At 40.5% G+C, this 15,704-nt stretch overlaps 1 protein-coding gene across 6 annotated transcripts in view; it reads right to left on the reverse strand.

Moving 5' to 3' along the window:
- The window catches only part of SSUH2 (ssu-2 homolog), an 88,722-nt gene that overhangs the window by 64,073 nt on the left and 8,945 nt on the right, over positions 1 to 15,704 (reverse strand). For 5 of the 6 annotated variants that reach the window (XM_019499784.2, XM_019499781.2, XM_014604551.3 and 2 more), the window contains exons 2-8: positions 12,689 to 12,784; positions 11,161 to 11,242; positions 8,676 to 8,805; positions 6,784 to 6,844; positions 4,756 to 4,880; positions 4,009 to 4,071; positions 2,882 to 2,967 (exon numbers count right to left, since the gene is read on the reverse strand). In XM_019499784.2, coding sequence (XP_019355329.2) covers positions 2,882 to 2,967; positions 4,009 to 4,071; positions 4,756 to 4,880; positions 6,784 to 6,844; positions 8,676 to 8,805; positions 11,161 to 11,242; positions 12,689 to 12,784 — 643 coding nt within the window. Of the gene's footprint in view, positions 1 to 2,881; positions 2,968 to 4,008; positions 4,072 to 4,755; positions 4,881 to 6,783; positions 6,845 to 8,675; positions 8,806 to 11,160; positions 11,272 to 12,688; positions 12,785 to 15,704 lie in introns of all 6 variants that reach the window. The other variant, XM_019499783.2, reaches the window with a different exon arrangement.

The following is a 15,704-nucleotide window of genomic DNA, read 5'->3' on the forward strand; positions in this document are numbered from 1 at the left end:
AGCTCTCAAAGATCCGTGCCAGGGGCTGAGCTATGATGCTCATCAGCTCCCTGAGTACCCTTGGGTGTAACCCATCAGGGCCAGCTGACTTGAAGCTGACTAGCCTGTCAAGGTGTTCCTTCATGAGGTCAGCTTCGATGGAGGGCAAAGAATCTCCCTCACCCGGGCCTCCCTGATCCATAGTGGGCAAGGCCGTCCCATGGGACTGATGAAAAACCCATTTAGCAAGTTCGCTTTTTCCTGTGCGTCGGTTGTCAGTTGCCCCATCTGGTTTAGCAGGGGTCCAATGTTGCCCTTGCTTTTCCTCCGGCTCCCCGCATCTAAAAAAGGACTTTTTATTATACTTGATATTTGTAGCTAGCTGGAGTTCCATCACAGCCTTGGCTTTCCTGATTTGCTCTCTGCAGGTCCAGACCAGAGCAGAGTATTCCTCCTTGGTGGCAGTTCCAGTCCTCCATGCTTTGTAGGTTTTCCTTTTAAGACACAGGAGGTCGGCCAGTTCCCTGGAGAGCCAAGGTGGCTGCTGTGCCTTTTTGCTGCCTTTCCTCCAAGACAGGATGAACTTTGCTCGTGCATCCAGGATTGCTCCCTTGAGGAGCAACCACTCATCCTGAACTTCCCTCTCCATTGGGTTGTGGCCTTTTAGGGCCTCTCTGACAAGCCTCCTTAGCTTGTCAAAGTCACCTTTCCTGAAGTCAAGGACTTCTGTATTAGTGACTGACTTGCCAGCTTTACGGCAGATGGTAAAGGTGATCAGCTCATGGTCACTGTCACCCAGCTTCCCTTCAATTGTTAGGTCACTGGTTAGGTCATCCCCAGTTGCCAGCACGAGGTCTAGAAGTGCTTTACCTCTTGTCAGCCCATAGACTTCCTGTGTCAGATAGAGGTCATTCACACACAAGAGAAAGCTTTGCAACCACTCGGATTTGGCCAAGAGCTCCTCCCGCGAGATGTCTGGGTAGTTAAAGTCTCCCATGACAACCATACACTGGGAGTGTGCGGCCTTAGCCAATTCCCCGGTGAACTCCTGGTCAAGGTCTTGGCTCTGGGTAGAGGGTCTGTAGCAGACCCCCACCATAGTATCCCCTGTGCTGTGTTCCTCATGGATTTTAACCCAGAGGATCTCAAGTCATCCACCATGGGTGCCAATGTCGGCTTGCAGGGATGCGTAGCTTTCCTTGACATAAACAGCTACACCCCCGCCCCTTTCGTCCACTTCATCCATCCTGTACAGGGTATAACCATCTATACTTGTGGTCCAGTCATGGGTGGAGTCCCACCAGGTCTCCATTATCCCAATGACATCATAGTTATTTGCATTTTGCAGGAGAACAAGTCCCTCCTGTTTATTCCCCAGACTCCTGGCATTTGTGTTATACATAGGGATTAACTCACAGAAATCATGAAATCTCCATGAAATCCATAGGGGTGGAAAAAAAGACTTAATAAAAATAAAATGCTGGCTTCCCAGTGGGAGCCAGCAGTCCTCCCAACTGCGCAGCCCAGCACGAATGGGGCTGCTTGTATGAAAGCAAGTAGGCAAGATGGGCTGGGTGTCCTACCTGTCATGTGGCCCTGCCCCTCTCCACCAATCAGCAGTGAGGGTTGGGGCTGCACAACAAACAGCCTTTTCAGCCAGTCAGTGCTAAGAGTCAGGGCCATATACTAGACATCCCTACCCATCAATCAGCAGAAGGGGGGCAGGGTCACTGTGGACCCTTGGCCAATTGGAGGTGTGGTGGGGCTCCAGCCACAATAAGCCCATGAAAATGGTGACTGGCCCCGCATTCTGCCCAGCAAGTTGGCCGGCCACCACCTCAAGTTGGTTAGACCCCTATTTATACTTATATCCAGTGCAAGCTTCCCAACGTTGTGGTACTAATGTGCTTCAAACATGGCCTAAAAATACCCAGAGATGGATCATCAGCCAGTGAAAACTGGCATAGTTCTACTGATTCCAGTGGCAGCATTTTAGCTTATTCCACTTGAGCATCTGCAGTTGTGCATACAAAGGAAAATGTTCAGGTTTTGCTGTTCTTCTTCACTGGGTGCAATTATTTTAGCAAAGCAATGCCTGTGGAGCAATGGTTGTAAAACATGGATAGGTCCATCAATAGGCAGATAACTTTTTGGGAAGGGAGATGAAGGAGTACAGACAGCACTACAAGGGTGGTTGCTCCCTTGCTCCCAGCCTCCTCCTCCCTGCCTCTCCCCCCCACCCCCCAGGCAGGTAGGCCATGCCATGGGAGCAGCAGCTAGGGACTGTTTTTTTAAGTCCCTGAATCAGGTAAGATCCTGTCTCCCCCTGCTCTCATCACCCACTCCCTTCCCCCCTAACTGCTCAGCAGTACCTATATTTCCCTCTTGTTCCACCCCTGCCTCCCCCTCCACTGCTGCTGTCCCTGGCTGACCTTAGAGGTTGCATGGAGGGGAGCTCCAGAGCCACTCCAGTGGGCCCCATCAGTACTGTGAGTGAATTCAGGCTCAGGGGCAGTGACAGTTAAGTCCCTGCTTCTGGGCTGCTGGGAAACACTTGGGGGGATCTGGCAACGATAGGGAAGCCACCCATCACCACTGCTGCCACAGTGCAGGACTGTCTCAGGATCTGCTCCCTGCAGTTCCAGCCAGAGCAGGACATAAGCATTTCTGGAGATCCCCACTATCTCTGGGTCATCCAGGGACAGTGGCAGTAGCAGGCAGGGAGCAAGCAAACAAGGGGAGGGGAGTTGCCTCTTAGCATGGAGAAAAGAGAAAGGGGGGACCTTACTTGCCTTGGGGACTGAGACACATGTCAGCAGCTACTGCTCCCATAGCATAGTCCCAAAGTGGGTGCAGCCATGCCACCACACCCACTGTGGATCCACCTTTGGGCCCATTTTACCTTTTCCGGCCAGTCCCTGAACACATCTGACACCTCCTTTGCTGCTTTCTCCTCTGTCGTGTTCCACTGCAAGAAACGCACCTCATCTAAAAATACCAGAGATATAAAATATGCCTCGTGCTGCTAAGGTCAACAGTGTTTCAGATTTATGCAAATGAGACTTCACATGTAAGGTCTTGTTATGCTTTCTAAACATAGCCCTGCTCTGTCAGGTTCTGCAAAAAAAAAAAATATGTTATGTTTGTCCTTTGCACAATAACAGAATGGAGGGTAGCTTGAGTGTCATTCACATGAAAGGGGCTATTATAGATGTCTTGATAAAATTCACTCCTGAAATAAGTGGCCAAGTGTTCCGAGATTAAATGAATGTTACGTAGGTGCAAGATGTGCATGTAAGTAACGACTAGTAAACTGCTTTGCAGATGCACCTGTGTTTAATCAGAGTAGATGCAACTAAACAATTGCTTTAGCTGTACAACAATGGTAACTCTTTTGAGTGTTCCTGCAAGCTTTTGTGGAGAAGCATATAAAAAAAAGGCCAAATTCATGAGGGGGAACAACTCAGTAAGATTCTTCTTACGCCAAGTAAAACACATACTTTGCTGGGTTTGCGTCTAATTTACATTCAGGAATTCAAAAGTAGAATCTGAATAGGTTAGAATAGATTGAGTCATTTGCTCTTCTGTGTATCTAGACATAGGAACAAAGAACCAAACTGAAAAGAGAACTACTTCTGCTTTTACACTCACCCAGTGTAACAACTACACAGGGGAAATGTTCTGGGTGTAATAAATCTCTATCCACCATGGCTGGATTTCCAGATAGGCTTCTTTTCTTTCAAAGTTTGCCATGCAGATTCTGAATATATGGAGCTCCTGATGGGAATTTGGAATGAACAAGAATGTAGGTTTGGGCCCTTGGACTGTAGGGGTTAGGAATAAAACAAAGCTATCTTTTATATCTCTCCTCATGTCCTTCCCAAATTCTGCGTATAGTAAGTAAAATAGCACTACATTACTTGTGAAAGAAACCTCCAACTAAAGGAATTAAGAGATGGTGGGAGAAGTAGGAGAGGATGGTAGGAGAGGAGGAGATGCTGTCTTGAAGAAGCCATAACTGCTACTCACCCAGCCTGCACCCTGGCACCCACTGCATTTGTATCTACCATGACCATGGCATTTGTGGCATGCCTGAAATCAGAATGATGTTCATATATAGAGCTACCAGGGACCATCAAGAAAGGAACATGCAATCATTTTACATTAAACTTTAGAGACAATAGCATACTGTCAAATAATAGTGAAAAAGTCCATAACGGACCATTCAAAAAAATATCAATAGTAAATTATTTTATAAAAAAGAATACATCAAAAAGAAGAGGAGAAGGAATATTCTGAGATTCTTTTTTATTATAGTTTCTTTAGAATTTTACCTGATTCAACTAACTATAGCTTTCTGCCTCTCTTTGGACAAATTCTATTATGAATAATATATTTTTTTTAAGTTGGGAAAATGTTCTGCCAATTTTTGTCAAGATGAAATAGAAAAAAGAAATAGAAAAAAATATCAGCATTTCTTCTAATAAATAGTGGCGCAAAAAATAAATTAAAGTAGCTAAAGAAAAAAAGTTTAGAAATAATTCAATTGCACCGATTTGCCCAGTTTTACTAAAACTCAATAAAACCATGAACATTGTGTGTATGTACAGATGTGACAATAAAGAAAAGTTGTATTCTAATACTAAAATACATTTTAGAGCTCTCTTTTATGACCATGAATAACTCATTAGATTCATAAAATGCTCGTCTAAGCACTAGTATCCTAATTAATAATGCATTCTGTCCTTGATTTTTAACTGCCCCATAGGGGATTACCTTAACTAAAGAAGAGTGAGGTATTCGAAACTTTCTTGTATCATCCTGAAACAGTGGTGGAGTCTGAACTTTAATGTCCCATGGCCGAGGAGAAGTGCCATTTTGTGGTCCATCTACCAAGTTACCTAGATAGGAAGAAGACCTTGTATAAATTTGTGTCAAATTTTGGTTTCCTGTCTGTGGTTCTGAAGAGGACTCTGGGCTTCTCCATCTTCTTCCCGCTGGCACACCAATCACCACCACAACTGGCAGGAACTAAATAGTTCTGTTAGTATTTTCTGTGAAGGATTAGGATGGGGATGGAGAGTGAACTGCCCACTTTCTCCATTTTACACCTTCTTAGGGTCTTCTTCAAGATCTTCTGAGGTCCCAGAGTAGTTGAGCCATTCAAGTCTGGATTCATGCACATTGCTCAAGTGGAGTAAAAGAAGGTTGTCCATCCTATACCTTTTCTCTGGACAAATAAAGGATGTCACTCTCTAAGTTGTCAATCTATATTGTTTCACGTGTACTAAAAGTATTTTTCACACTTTTTTACTATGGAGTGAGGCTGCTTTCTTCGAATGGAAATAATACCTTCTATTTCCAAAATAAAAATCACAAAAAGTCACAAAATAGAAATAAAATGAAGCTAGGTCGGTTTAAAAATGTGTTCCATCCACGGAACTATCCTCAAAGTCCCTCAGTTCCTTCATACAATAGGTCATGTCAATCACTTCAGTAAGCTTCTCTTAGAAAATGATTACACTTCGTCTTTTCAAAACAGACCTCATTGTATTCTGAAGTTCTCTTCTTACTTTTTTTAAAGTAAGCTCTCTTCTTACTTTTTTGCAGTCACATATACTGTAATCATGAAAGTTTCTCTAAAGGACCAAGTTAAGTTTACTATCTTGTCTTGTAAACCAAAGTCTTAAGGTACTGTAGCCCACTAATCCAGGCAATGTGAAAAAATGCATGAACTCTTTCCATTTTCCAATTACATATTAAAATAAAGTCATTGATTTGCAGTAATTTGAGCGTACCTCTTTCTCCCCCTACTGTAAGAGTCACAAGGTGACTTCCACTGTTTAACATATGTACTATATTAGAGATGAATCCAAAGCCAAACCCTAGATCCAACCATCCTTCCCCTAAAATTGGACAGAGTTCAGATCCCTTATCTCAACCAGACTTTTCATCTCTGGCCAATATGTACTAGTACAGGACAGTCCAGCATGAGAAGGTGTAGTATGAGGGAAAGAATGAATGACTAATACCCAAGATATTCCTCCACCAGATCTTGGTCAAGGCACTTGGGTCCAGACCGTCAAAGGATTCATTCTCATTGATTTAAGTGCCTAAGTTCTTTTGAGAACCTGGGCCTTATTGTGCCTTGGCTCTCTGTAAAATGGAAATAATAACACTTTTCAACATTACAGGAGTGCTCTGAAGGATGAAAGCATTGCAGATTAGGAATTGCTCATATATGACTTCTATGAAGGGGCATAGGAGAATCTCAGATCGCTAGAATGGCAGGCTTCATGACATTTAGATCTACGGAAATTATAAACAGGGAAGAGGCAATTTGCAAAGAACTGAGTCCCCAATTCTTCTTGGAGATTCTGGATGCCACATAATATAGATAATATAGTATAATACAGTATTACTTGTATCTCATATTTTCTATGCCAACTTGACACAATAGGAGTATGAGAAGTTTACCCCCAAGCTTTCTTGGCTCCTTCTGCTTTAGTTTGAACATTGTGAAAGTTCAGGAGAATTTGTTTAAAGCCCTTGGTACCAACTCCTTCCTTTGACATAATGGCCCACCCTTGAGAACTTTTGAGACAAGCTAAAATGAAGAATTTAAAAAAGAATTGTTTCAGGTTCACTGTCCTTTCATACACACAATGTGGGGATGTTTAAAATGGTATGAGGCACTCTCACAGAGCAGGAATGTCACTCTGCAAACAGTTCCACTTCATGACTCTGAAATAAAAGCATTTCCTGTTTGTAGTATTTCAAACTGGGTATGTGGCTGTTACTTACTAGTCAAAGGTTCAAAAGTCCATTCACTTAACCTTGATTCGTTAAAGGTCTCCAGTCGATACTAGAAAAGAAAAACCATGAAATTAGCTACCATGAAAAGAAATTCGATTAAGCAACCAAAACCAGGACATTTTTCATTTAAAGTTGTAACAATAAATTGAGGAAAATGGGCCACAAGGTTATTCACTCAGTCTTTTGATGCTGCATTTCTTTACAATAATTGTTTAAGCATAAACAAGCAAAAAGTTTGATTTCCCATCATTCATGGGTTTCTCTGGGGGGGGACTTTTATTCAGAATATTCCAGTTAGCCATGAGGCTTTTGTAAAAATGTTGGCGGACCTCAAAAGTCGAACAAACATTCATGTAAATTGATATAGATCTAAAAGAACTTAGAAAAGGTATATTCAGAATGTATGACTGATCTATTAGGATTCTTTCCAGAAAACTAATCAAGGCGTATGCACAATACAGCACGTCTTAGATGAACAGCTATGCAATACAAGAACTGCAAGATAGAAATTTTTCATCTTGAGTATTCCTCTGTCTCTAGCCACACAGAATTTGGGGGGGGGCTACACTTAACTACAGTCTTTCATCTTCTCCTATCTTGCGCAATATCCTTCCACCATGTTGCATCCTTGCCAGTCCCTTCCAGATCAGTTTTTGTTATCTTCCCATCATTGCCTTGGCCTGCCTCAAGGGCTGATACCCTTAACCTCAGCTTCCAAATTCTGCCTCGCTTGCCTTCTACCATCAGTTCCCTATTCATTTCAGTCTCTGAGTTTTTATTTTGCTCAAGACATGAGGCCTTTCGTAAAAGTCCAAACAGTTCTTGATTAATTTGTCTCTTCGCATTCTGTTTTCTTGTACTGCACCAACTATTTTCCTTAGCACTTTGTTTTCAACCACTTGCAGCCTTTTTCCATTTTCCTTTGTCAGCATCCAGGATTCACCCCTGTATAAAAGGGCAGGTTGAACAATTGTACTATAAAGCTAGAGTTTAAGGTTACTTGAGATTTTCCTTGATGCCATTATTTTATCTAGACTATATATATATTAGTACTGTATATCCTTGCCTTGATTTCTTCAGTTATTTGATGCTCTTCAGTGACTGTTGTTCCTAAATATTTATTTTTTTCTCCTTTTTCCACATTGTCATTCCCTATCCTTACCCTCTTGTGATTGAGAGATTTATTTCTGGATGTGCTTTGAGTATTTAGTGAATAGAAGTGACAGGGGCTTTCTCAAAAAAAAAAATTAGGGTATTTCCTAAGTCATTTGCAAAGAGAAAAGAAAAAGGGCTAAATGTTTAATATGCATTATTTTCAGTGAGTACTATTAAGAACAAAAGCATTTTAGCTTTTACCGTGGCATTTTGGATGTTGGAGACTCTTAAAAGAAGATACACAAGTCAGTGGTACTTGATATATTAGCACTCACAGCTCGAGTTTTTTGTTCTATTGAACAAATCCCACTGAACAGGTCTTAAAAAGTGAAATAGGCCATCATCCATAAATCACAGGAGGCCCTGTACTCTGAAACACATTCATGTACACTCAACAAGTACCTATAGCTTTGCTTAGGAAAAGACAGTCATTTTCTATGGAGGTCATGTGCGAGACCAAAACCACAGTCTTAAAAAGAAGAGAAAACTTTTCAGATATTTTGCCATCTTTAGACATTGTACATATTCTATACTAGAGAGGAAGATGAACATGTTTGCTTGTAAAACCTGCAATTATCAGTACGGTGGGTTTTTCCCCCCCTCCCTTTCAAAGGAATTAAATCCATTTCATTTAATGAATAGATAATTCTTCACAGACCAGTGTCACTGATACAAGTGACAGAACCAGAAATGTCCCAGTAAGTATCAGATATGGATATACTCACTCGGTATAAAGTCAGCTGCCTCAAATCCTGAATGACCAGTTCTCCTGCAGCTTTATTACCATAGCAACACTTGGAATTAACAAAGCTAACGAGGGCATTTCTAGCCACATCTTCTGTCATTGTGGGAATCCTGAGGATTAACATTAAAACAATTATTAAATCGCTCACTGTTTAACCTTTTTAAAGAAGTAGCCAGCACAGTTTAGCACCTTTAACTCACTGCAAGAGAATAAGCACGAGAGGAATAGGCCCATGTGAGAGTACCCAGATCTTTGACATGAATCACTGCTAGCAGCCGCATCTTTTTAATTACAAAAAATAAGGCCTTTTTTATAAATTACATGATTACTGTCATTGTGAAAAAAATAAAATATCCTATTTTGATCACTTTTGGAGAGACTGGTTTTAAAGCAAAACTTTGTGCATGAATCCTAACCTCAAATATTATTGTTTGGGATAAAGCGGAACTGAGATTCCAAAGAAATCAAGTATTAGAAGACTAAATTGCCCGTGAAGAGAGCACAGCGCGTCACTTTTAACGTTCTGCTCACAAAGCGGCCTCCTAGAAATGTAACAGTGCACTCTTACCCACGGACCTGAAATAGAATATGAATAAAATCATTGTACAGATAACAACTGACCCTTGAAACACTGAGTCTGCTCCCTTTGAAGACAGTCTTATAATTCACATTGACTTAGCGGTGCAGGCTTGGGTTCTAAATGCCCCCTCTGTAATATATGGCTTTATCCCATCATTCATCTCTGTGATGTAAAGACGGTCTTGGAAAGATGTATTACAATGTTGTACAGCGGATTCCAATAGAGGGGATATTGTTCAACTTTACTTTTTTGAAGAACATTTAAGCAATTCATCCATGAACCATCCCTGCTGACTAAATCCCCCATGGCAAGTAAGTTCTGCAAATGCTCCATTATGGTCCCCGACAATATTTTTTTAACAATTTTCACCGTCAGATATGGTGACAGTTTCAATTAGGCTGTCTAAGTTTTCCTCAATGAAAAGAAAAAGCCAGTAATCACAAATCCTACAAATATTTGGATGCCACAGGGCAGGTATCAGAGACCACAAGTGACTGCTTTTTAGGGCATCCAGATAATTTTTGACATGATAAATCACCCCTGCAGGGCTTGCAATCAGTAACAACAATGTCTGGAACATCCATGACACTGTGATTACAGGCTGGGGACTAATAAATTATCCCTGGTTTCAACATATCCAAAGGAAATATATAACACATCTGCTCTTAGATAATATTCCTCAGTCTCTAGGTGCCTTTTTGTTTAGATCAAATGTGTGCTTTGCTAAACTCTCATTAGAAGGCAACCATCAAATTCAACGCTCTTCTGTTTGCTTAATACCTTTTCTATCATTTTAAAACTATGTTTAAAAGACATGCAGGCAGTTCATAATGCTCTGGAGACAGTTTTTCCCTTACATAAAGACTGCATAACTTAATTTCACTGGACATACTAAGGTTTTTTTTGGATGAGAGAAGCTAGTGAGAATCTCTCCCTGCATGATATTTGATTTGTTAAAATGCTGCTTCATTTTTTATGTTGCAGTTTTAAAAAAAATATTGGGGGGGAAAAAAGGCTTCTTGAAAAAAAAGATGGGGGCGGAAATCAGCTGAAGGGTACAGGCAGACAAGATTCCTTGGGTGAATTTGATATCTTTTATTAGACCAACCCAAATAGTTGGAGAAAAGTTATTAAGCAAGCTTTCGGGTTCAAAAACTGAAGGGTATATATTTAGTACCCAGGACTGTAGGATGAACACATGATTCAGAAGGCTACCCCAAGTCCGCTGTCCCATTTAAGTCTCACAAGAAAAATGTCAAGGGACTGCATCATATATGTGTTGTTCCATTCAGCCTCTGAGTAAGTCCAGGAATCCTGGATAAGAAAACTGGTCTGTAGCTAAGGCACTGGAGGAAACCCAGGAGACAAGGCTTCTTTTCCTAGCTCTGCCCCAGACTTTTCTGACCTGAAGCAAGTCCTTCAGTTTTTCTGTGCTTTGGTTCCATGACCATAAAACAGGGAGGATACTTCTTCCCTTCTTCCATCCTTTGCCTGTCCTAGTCCATTTTGATTACAAGGGCAGGGACCGTCTCTCACAACATGTTTGTAAAGCAACTGGCATAAATGTCGGAACCGATCTCGGTTGGGACTTTGTAAAGCTAATTAAAAACATAAGACAGAACACTACCCTCCTTCTCGGACTGGCAAAGAGTAGATGCTAGAGGGAAGTATTTTATGCAGGGCCTATCCAGACTGATCAGACCCCTGCCGCTTCCAACTTCCAGCATTCAGAGGTCTAGAAAGTCCTAATAAGGAGAGTAAGGCCCTACTATCATGCTGAATACGCACCGATGAACCTATGCTGCATGAAAGGTCTGTCAGATGTGACACTCCACCACTTTCGCGCCAATACACAAGGAAAGGTAAAGTAAGAAAAGCATCGCACCTGTGTTCTAGGGGCATGGGTCTGTTTCTCTGTTCGCCAAGGTCTCCCAAGAAGTCTGAAGGTGGTGGAAATCTTCTTTCTTCTAAATGAGACAGTAGAAATTAAACTACTCTAAAATGCAAAAGTAAAATCTTTTATTTTAGAGAGATCGTTTATGAATTGATGAGAGGCGAATGTTCACAGGGCATAACATTTGAATAAGCTGGTGGAAATCTAGCTGTTTATTCAAAGCCCACAAACTAGGGTTGGTGGCCTTTATTTTTTGTTAGTGAAAATCATAGTTCCAGTGAATTCTGCAAATCTCTACCAGCTAATACAAGCAGAGGCTGTTACTCAATATCTCCTGAGCGGACTCTCTCATGAGATTACTAGTATTTCTACCTTCAATCAGAACAGGGTTTCAAATTCAGCAGCCTTTTTCCCCAGAACTACAACAATTCTGTTATACCATGGCCAATAAATATCACTGCAGAAGTATCAAAAATTAAAATAAATTAGGTGAATAATTTATAGTCTGTATTTAAATACTGCAAATACATTTTTAAAATATTGATTTATAGTCTGCATTTAAATACTGCAATTTCTTGCATGCAAATGTGCCCTTGTTTTTGAAAAAATGAATGAAGGAAAAAACTGTCTTTCCCTGTATTAAGTAACGGAGTCATGGCAGCTAGAAAGCCAAGCTTGCTTATTGTTCTGCTCCCTGGGAATCACATGCAGACTTCACTTTTGGCCAGTATGAGATGGAGGAAGGAGGTAATGGTTTTTACTGTATTTCCTGGAATATAATGCACACTCCAATTTCCAGCAACTATTTTTTAAAATTGTGTGTTCTGTATGTGAGAAAACAACATGGTATTTCCATTTAAGCTTTTAGTTGTTGACAAATTATGAAGTACAGTATTTCAGGTTGGTGCCAGAGGGTGTCTATACACATGCTTGGAGTGGGGGGGCCTTAATTAGAGCGGCTCTGAGAACCACTCTAATTAAAGTGCCCGGAGCATCTCCTGTATCAGCATCCCTGCACTTCAAAATGGTGGCGGGGGCACTTTATCTACAGCTCATTGAACCAGCTTTAGATAAAGTGCCCCTGCCACCATTTTGAAGAGTGGGGATGCTGATACATGAGATGCAGAGGCTGGCTGAACCCAGCAGACTCTACTAATTGCATTGGAGCAGCCTCTGTGCTGTAATTATAGCGTGCCAGAGCAACCTCCATGCTTGTGTATAGGCACCCTGAGTGATCACTGAATTGCTCCAGGAATTTCTCCAGTCTCACCTGTTGAGACCCCATCCATTTTAGTTGAGTTCCAGTAACACAAAAGTAGAATAATACAGAGGTGAATGAGGCCTGGTATGAAACTAGGCCTACTGCAGTACTCAAAGTTGAGACTCATGGGTGGAAACTATGGAGGAGCCTGTGTGACACCTGCCAAATTAGGCTGTTGCTGTTAGTCCCTTGTTTCCATAGAAACAAATTAAAATGCAAATTGTACTAGGAGAGAAACTGTAAGTATTGCATAGATACCCCTCTCTTGAAGAGTCCGTTCATGTCCATTCAGTTGTTGCAGATCAATAGCTAGTGTTAATGGGCTTTCAGGCTCAGTTTCCAAGTCCAGAATGGCTGTCAGAAACAAGCAACAAGTAGTGACAATTCAGTGAAAGAATCACTAGTACAAGGGCAAACATCCTTAGCAATTCCAAGTACTAACATCTCATTTTGGTGGGAATTTAAATGGAATTGTCCCTTTTTCCTCTTGATGGCTTCACCTTGCTTGGTATCATACGATCTCAGTCTCCATACTGTAATGAAGTAATACTAAAATTCATTTTTGCCTATAAAGAAGGGTTCAATCCAGCAAGGAAAAGAGCACACTTAAATTGGCCAGGTACATTTCACATTACACTTTTACCACTATAAGTGATTGGAAACCAGTCTATACCCATAACAGAACAGAAGTTCGGCACACAGGCTGGTTTAGAAATGGAGGAACCCAATATAAGATATGCTCCCTTCCCCCACCTTCCCCCTCCCCAGGGCAAATGTGTGTTCTGTTCACTACCTATCTAAACTACACCACTTACAGAAAACCATGCAACTCGAATCGATTCTGCCTTGGGCTTTTGAATGTCTGTACCTAGCCATATTCTCCCCTCCAACACTTCACACCAGCAAGATAATGGGCTTAGATAATAAATTCAGTTTTGGCAAATTATACCTGTCTAGTTGTAGGAGATGGGGGATAGGTTTCAGGAATCCTGGGGTCTATTCCTGTCTGTTCTACTGACTCTTTGATCTTGGGGAAATTGTATGTTGTTTGCAATACCATGACACTGAAGAGGCTTTGAACCAGGATTGCCTTGTATAGGGGCACTACAATTGTCTGGATCATCTAACTCTACCTCTTAATATCCCCATTTGGAGAGGGGCATAATAATGCCTGCTTTCCTTTATTATTATTATTATTACTACTACTAGTTACAAAACACTTTGAAATCCTTGAATGAAAGATACTATATAGAAGCAAAGTTTTTTTTTTCTATTCAAGGCGTTTCCCACATCAGTTGCAAATAAGACTTAAAAAAACCCTAATATGCTAGTAATATAATAGTAATATATAACTGAAAGAATTGTACAAATTAGTGAATTGTGTTATCAGTCTTTGGCCATATTTTCTTAGGGAAGTGAGGGCTGATTTAACATTTTAGGCAGAATAAAAGCTTTTATTTATACTCTGATTCTGAAGATACATATGCAACTAGTCTTCATAAACTTCTCATGTGTAAAGAGGTTTGTAAAGTATTACAGTGTAACGTGACTAACGTCCAGAAATTGGACTTCACTTTTTGGGTGAGAAAATTTTGCTGAGAATTACAGTCATTGAACGGAGTTAAACATGTAATTACCATTAAAAATGCCAATCCAAATCTATTATTTTCAAACTGGAGGCTTTTGTTTTTATTAATGTTAGGTCAGGTAATTAGCTGTTGCCATCTCTAAAAGTTTGTTTTAATCCTAATCTTGGGATGCCGGTTGTTTTGTCTGTTTAGGCTCTTCTCTAAAAATACTGAGCCCTTATTGAGTTATAACAATTGGTTTTGTGATTTTAATGCAGAAACAATCCTTCTTATTCAAAAGCTTCCATGCAGCCACCTTTATCATCATGTTAGTTTGGTTTGCCCTGTTAGGAAAATGCAATTTGTAAAAAGGAAGGGAAAATAAAGAGACAGAGGGGCCCATGTGGAAGAGCCAGGAAATGCTCATGTACAATCTGAACTCTAAAAAGTATGGCTCAGAGCAGTCATCCATCAATTTGATTTACTAGACTTCTCTTCTGAGAGCATTCTCAGTTCTTCAGGGAGGCTAAATTAATCTCTCCATTATTTAACCTATGAAAATGAGAAACTACATGCTTCAATTGCAATGCCACATTTCCTGCACATTAGAAGGCAAGGTTGTCCTTGTACTGATGGAGCAAAGATATTGGCTTAATGGTGAGTGATAAGCACTATAGGATGCTTTCTGTCAAAAGCAATCAATAGGATGCTTTCAGTATAATTATTTGGTCCTGTCCAGAGCAAACAAAGAGACCTTACTAGCAAAGCATTTCAATTGATCATGGAGTAGACTAGTATCTAAGATCACAGGTTATACTAATCTACTATGGATTTCTAAAATTTGGCAAATTCAAGATCAGAAGTAATTCTGACCCTCTTCTATTTTATCTCAACTTCCAATGTCCAGCCTCAGAAGACAGATAAATGCTTTAAGGATTTATCCATCTGTGTGAAATGGAATTTAAGTTATCTGCTGAAAACGAGAGAAGTGGAGAACCAGTAGCTATCTGACTCCAGGTCCAGAGGCCCGATATCTAATTACAAAAGTGTTACTAATGGTATAGTAAAACTCAAGCATTTAATTTAATTTGGAGACTGTGAGCCAGGTGCTATACAAATTCATGGTTAAAAATAATGTCTCTTTCAGAGCTTTTGCAAGAAACAAGACAAAGGATGAGAATGGAAATGAAGGTGCAAAAAAGATAAGTCATATGCCAGAAGCTACATAGTAGGTCAATGGCAGAGCCAGAAATATGGTCTCTGATCATCTGACCTGGCAGTAATTTCTTCAAGTAAGTTAATTTTCTTAACATCTGTACTTACACATCTGTCTATTATGAAGTGGTCTATAAACACCTGCCCATTTCACCAATGCATAAGACATAGTAATGAGACTTATGTCATGATACCTTGAAGAAATCAGTCTAGGTATAAATCAATATGAATTTATCAAGTTATTACAATAAAATGTAGGCATGCATTTTAAAGTTGTAGGACTTTGGCTTCTTTAGGAAATTAAATATGCTTTACAAAGATTAGTCTGTTCTCTTAGAATACAGTCTGCTAGTATGTACATGCAGTAAGTAACTAGTACAATCACCTACTACACGTAGCTATGGCACCACTGGAAAAGAATAGAAAGTGCACCACTTATCAAGAACTAAGGCGATATCAGAAGCAACGTGTGGAATATAACAGCTTTGACC

The sequence above is a fragment of the Alligator mississippiensis genome, chromosome 12 (genome assembly GCF_030867095.1).
Source record: "Alligator mississippiensis isolate rAllMis1 chromosome 12, rAllMis1, whole genome shotgun sequence".
Taxonomy (NCBI): domain Eukaryota; kingdom Metazoa; phylum Chordata; order Crocodylia; family Alligatoridae; genus Alligator; species Alligator mississippiensis.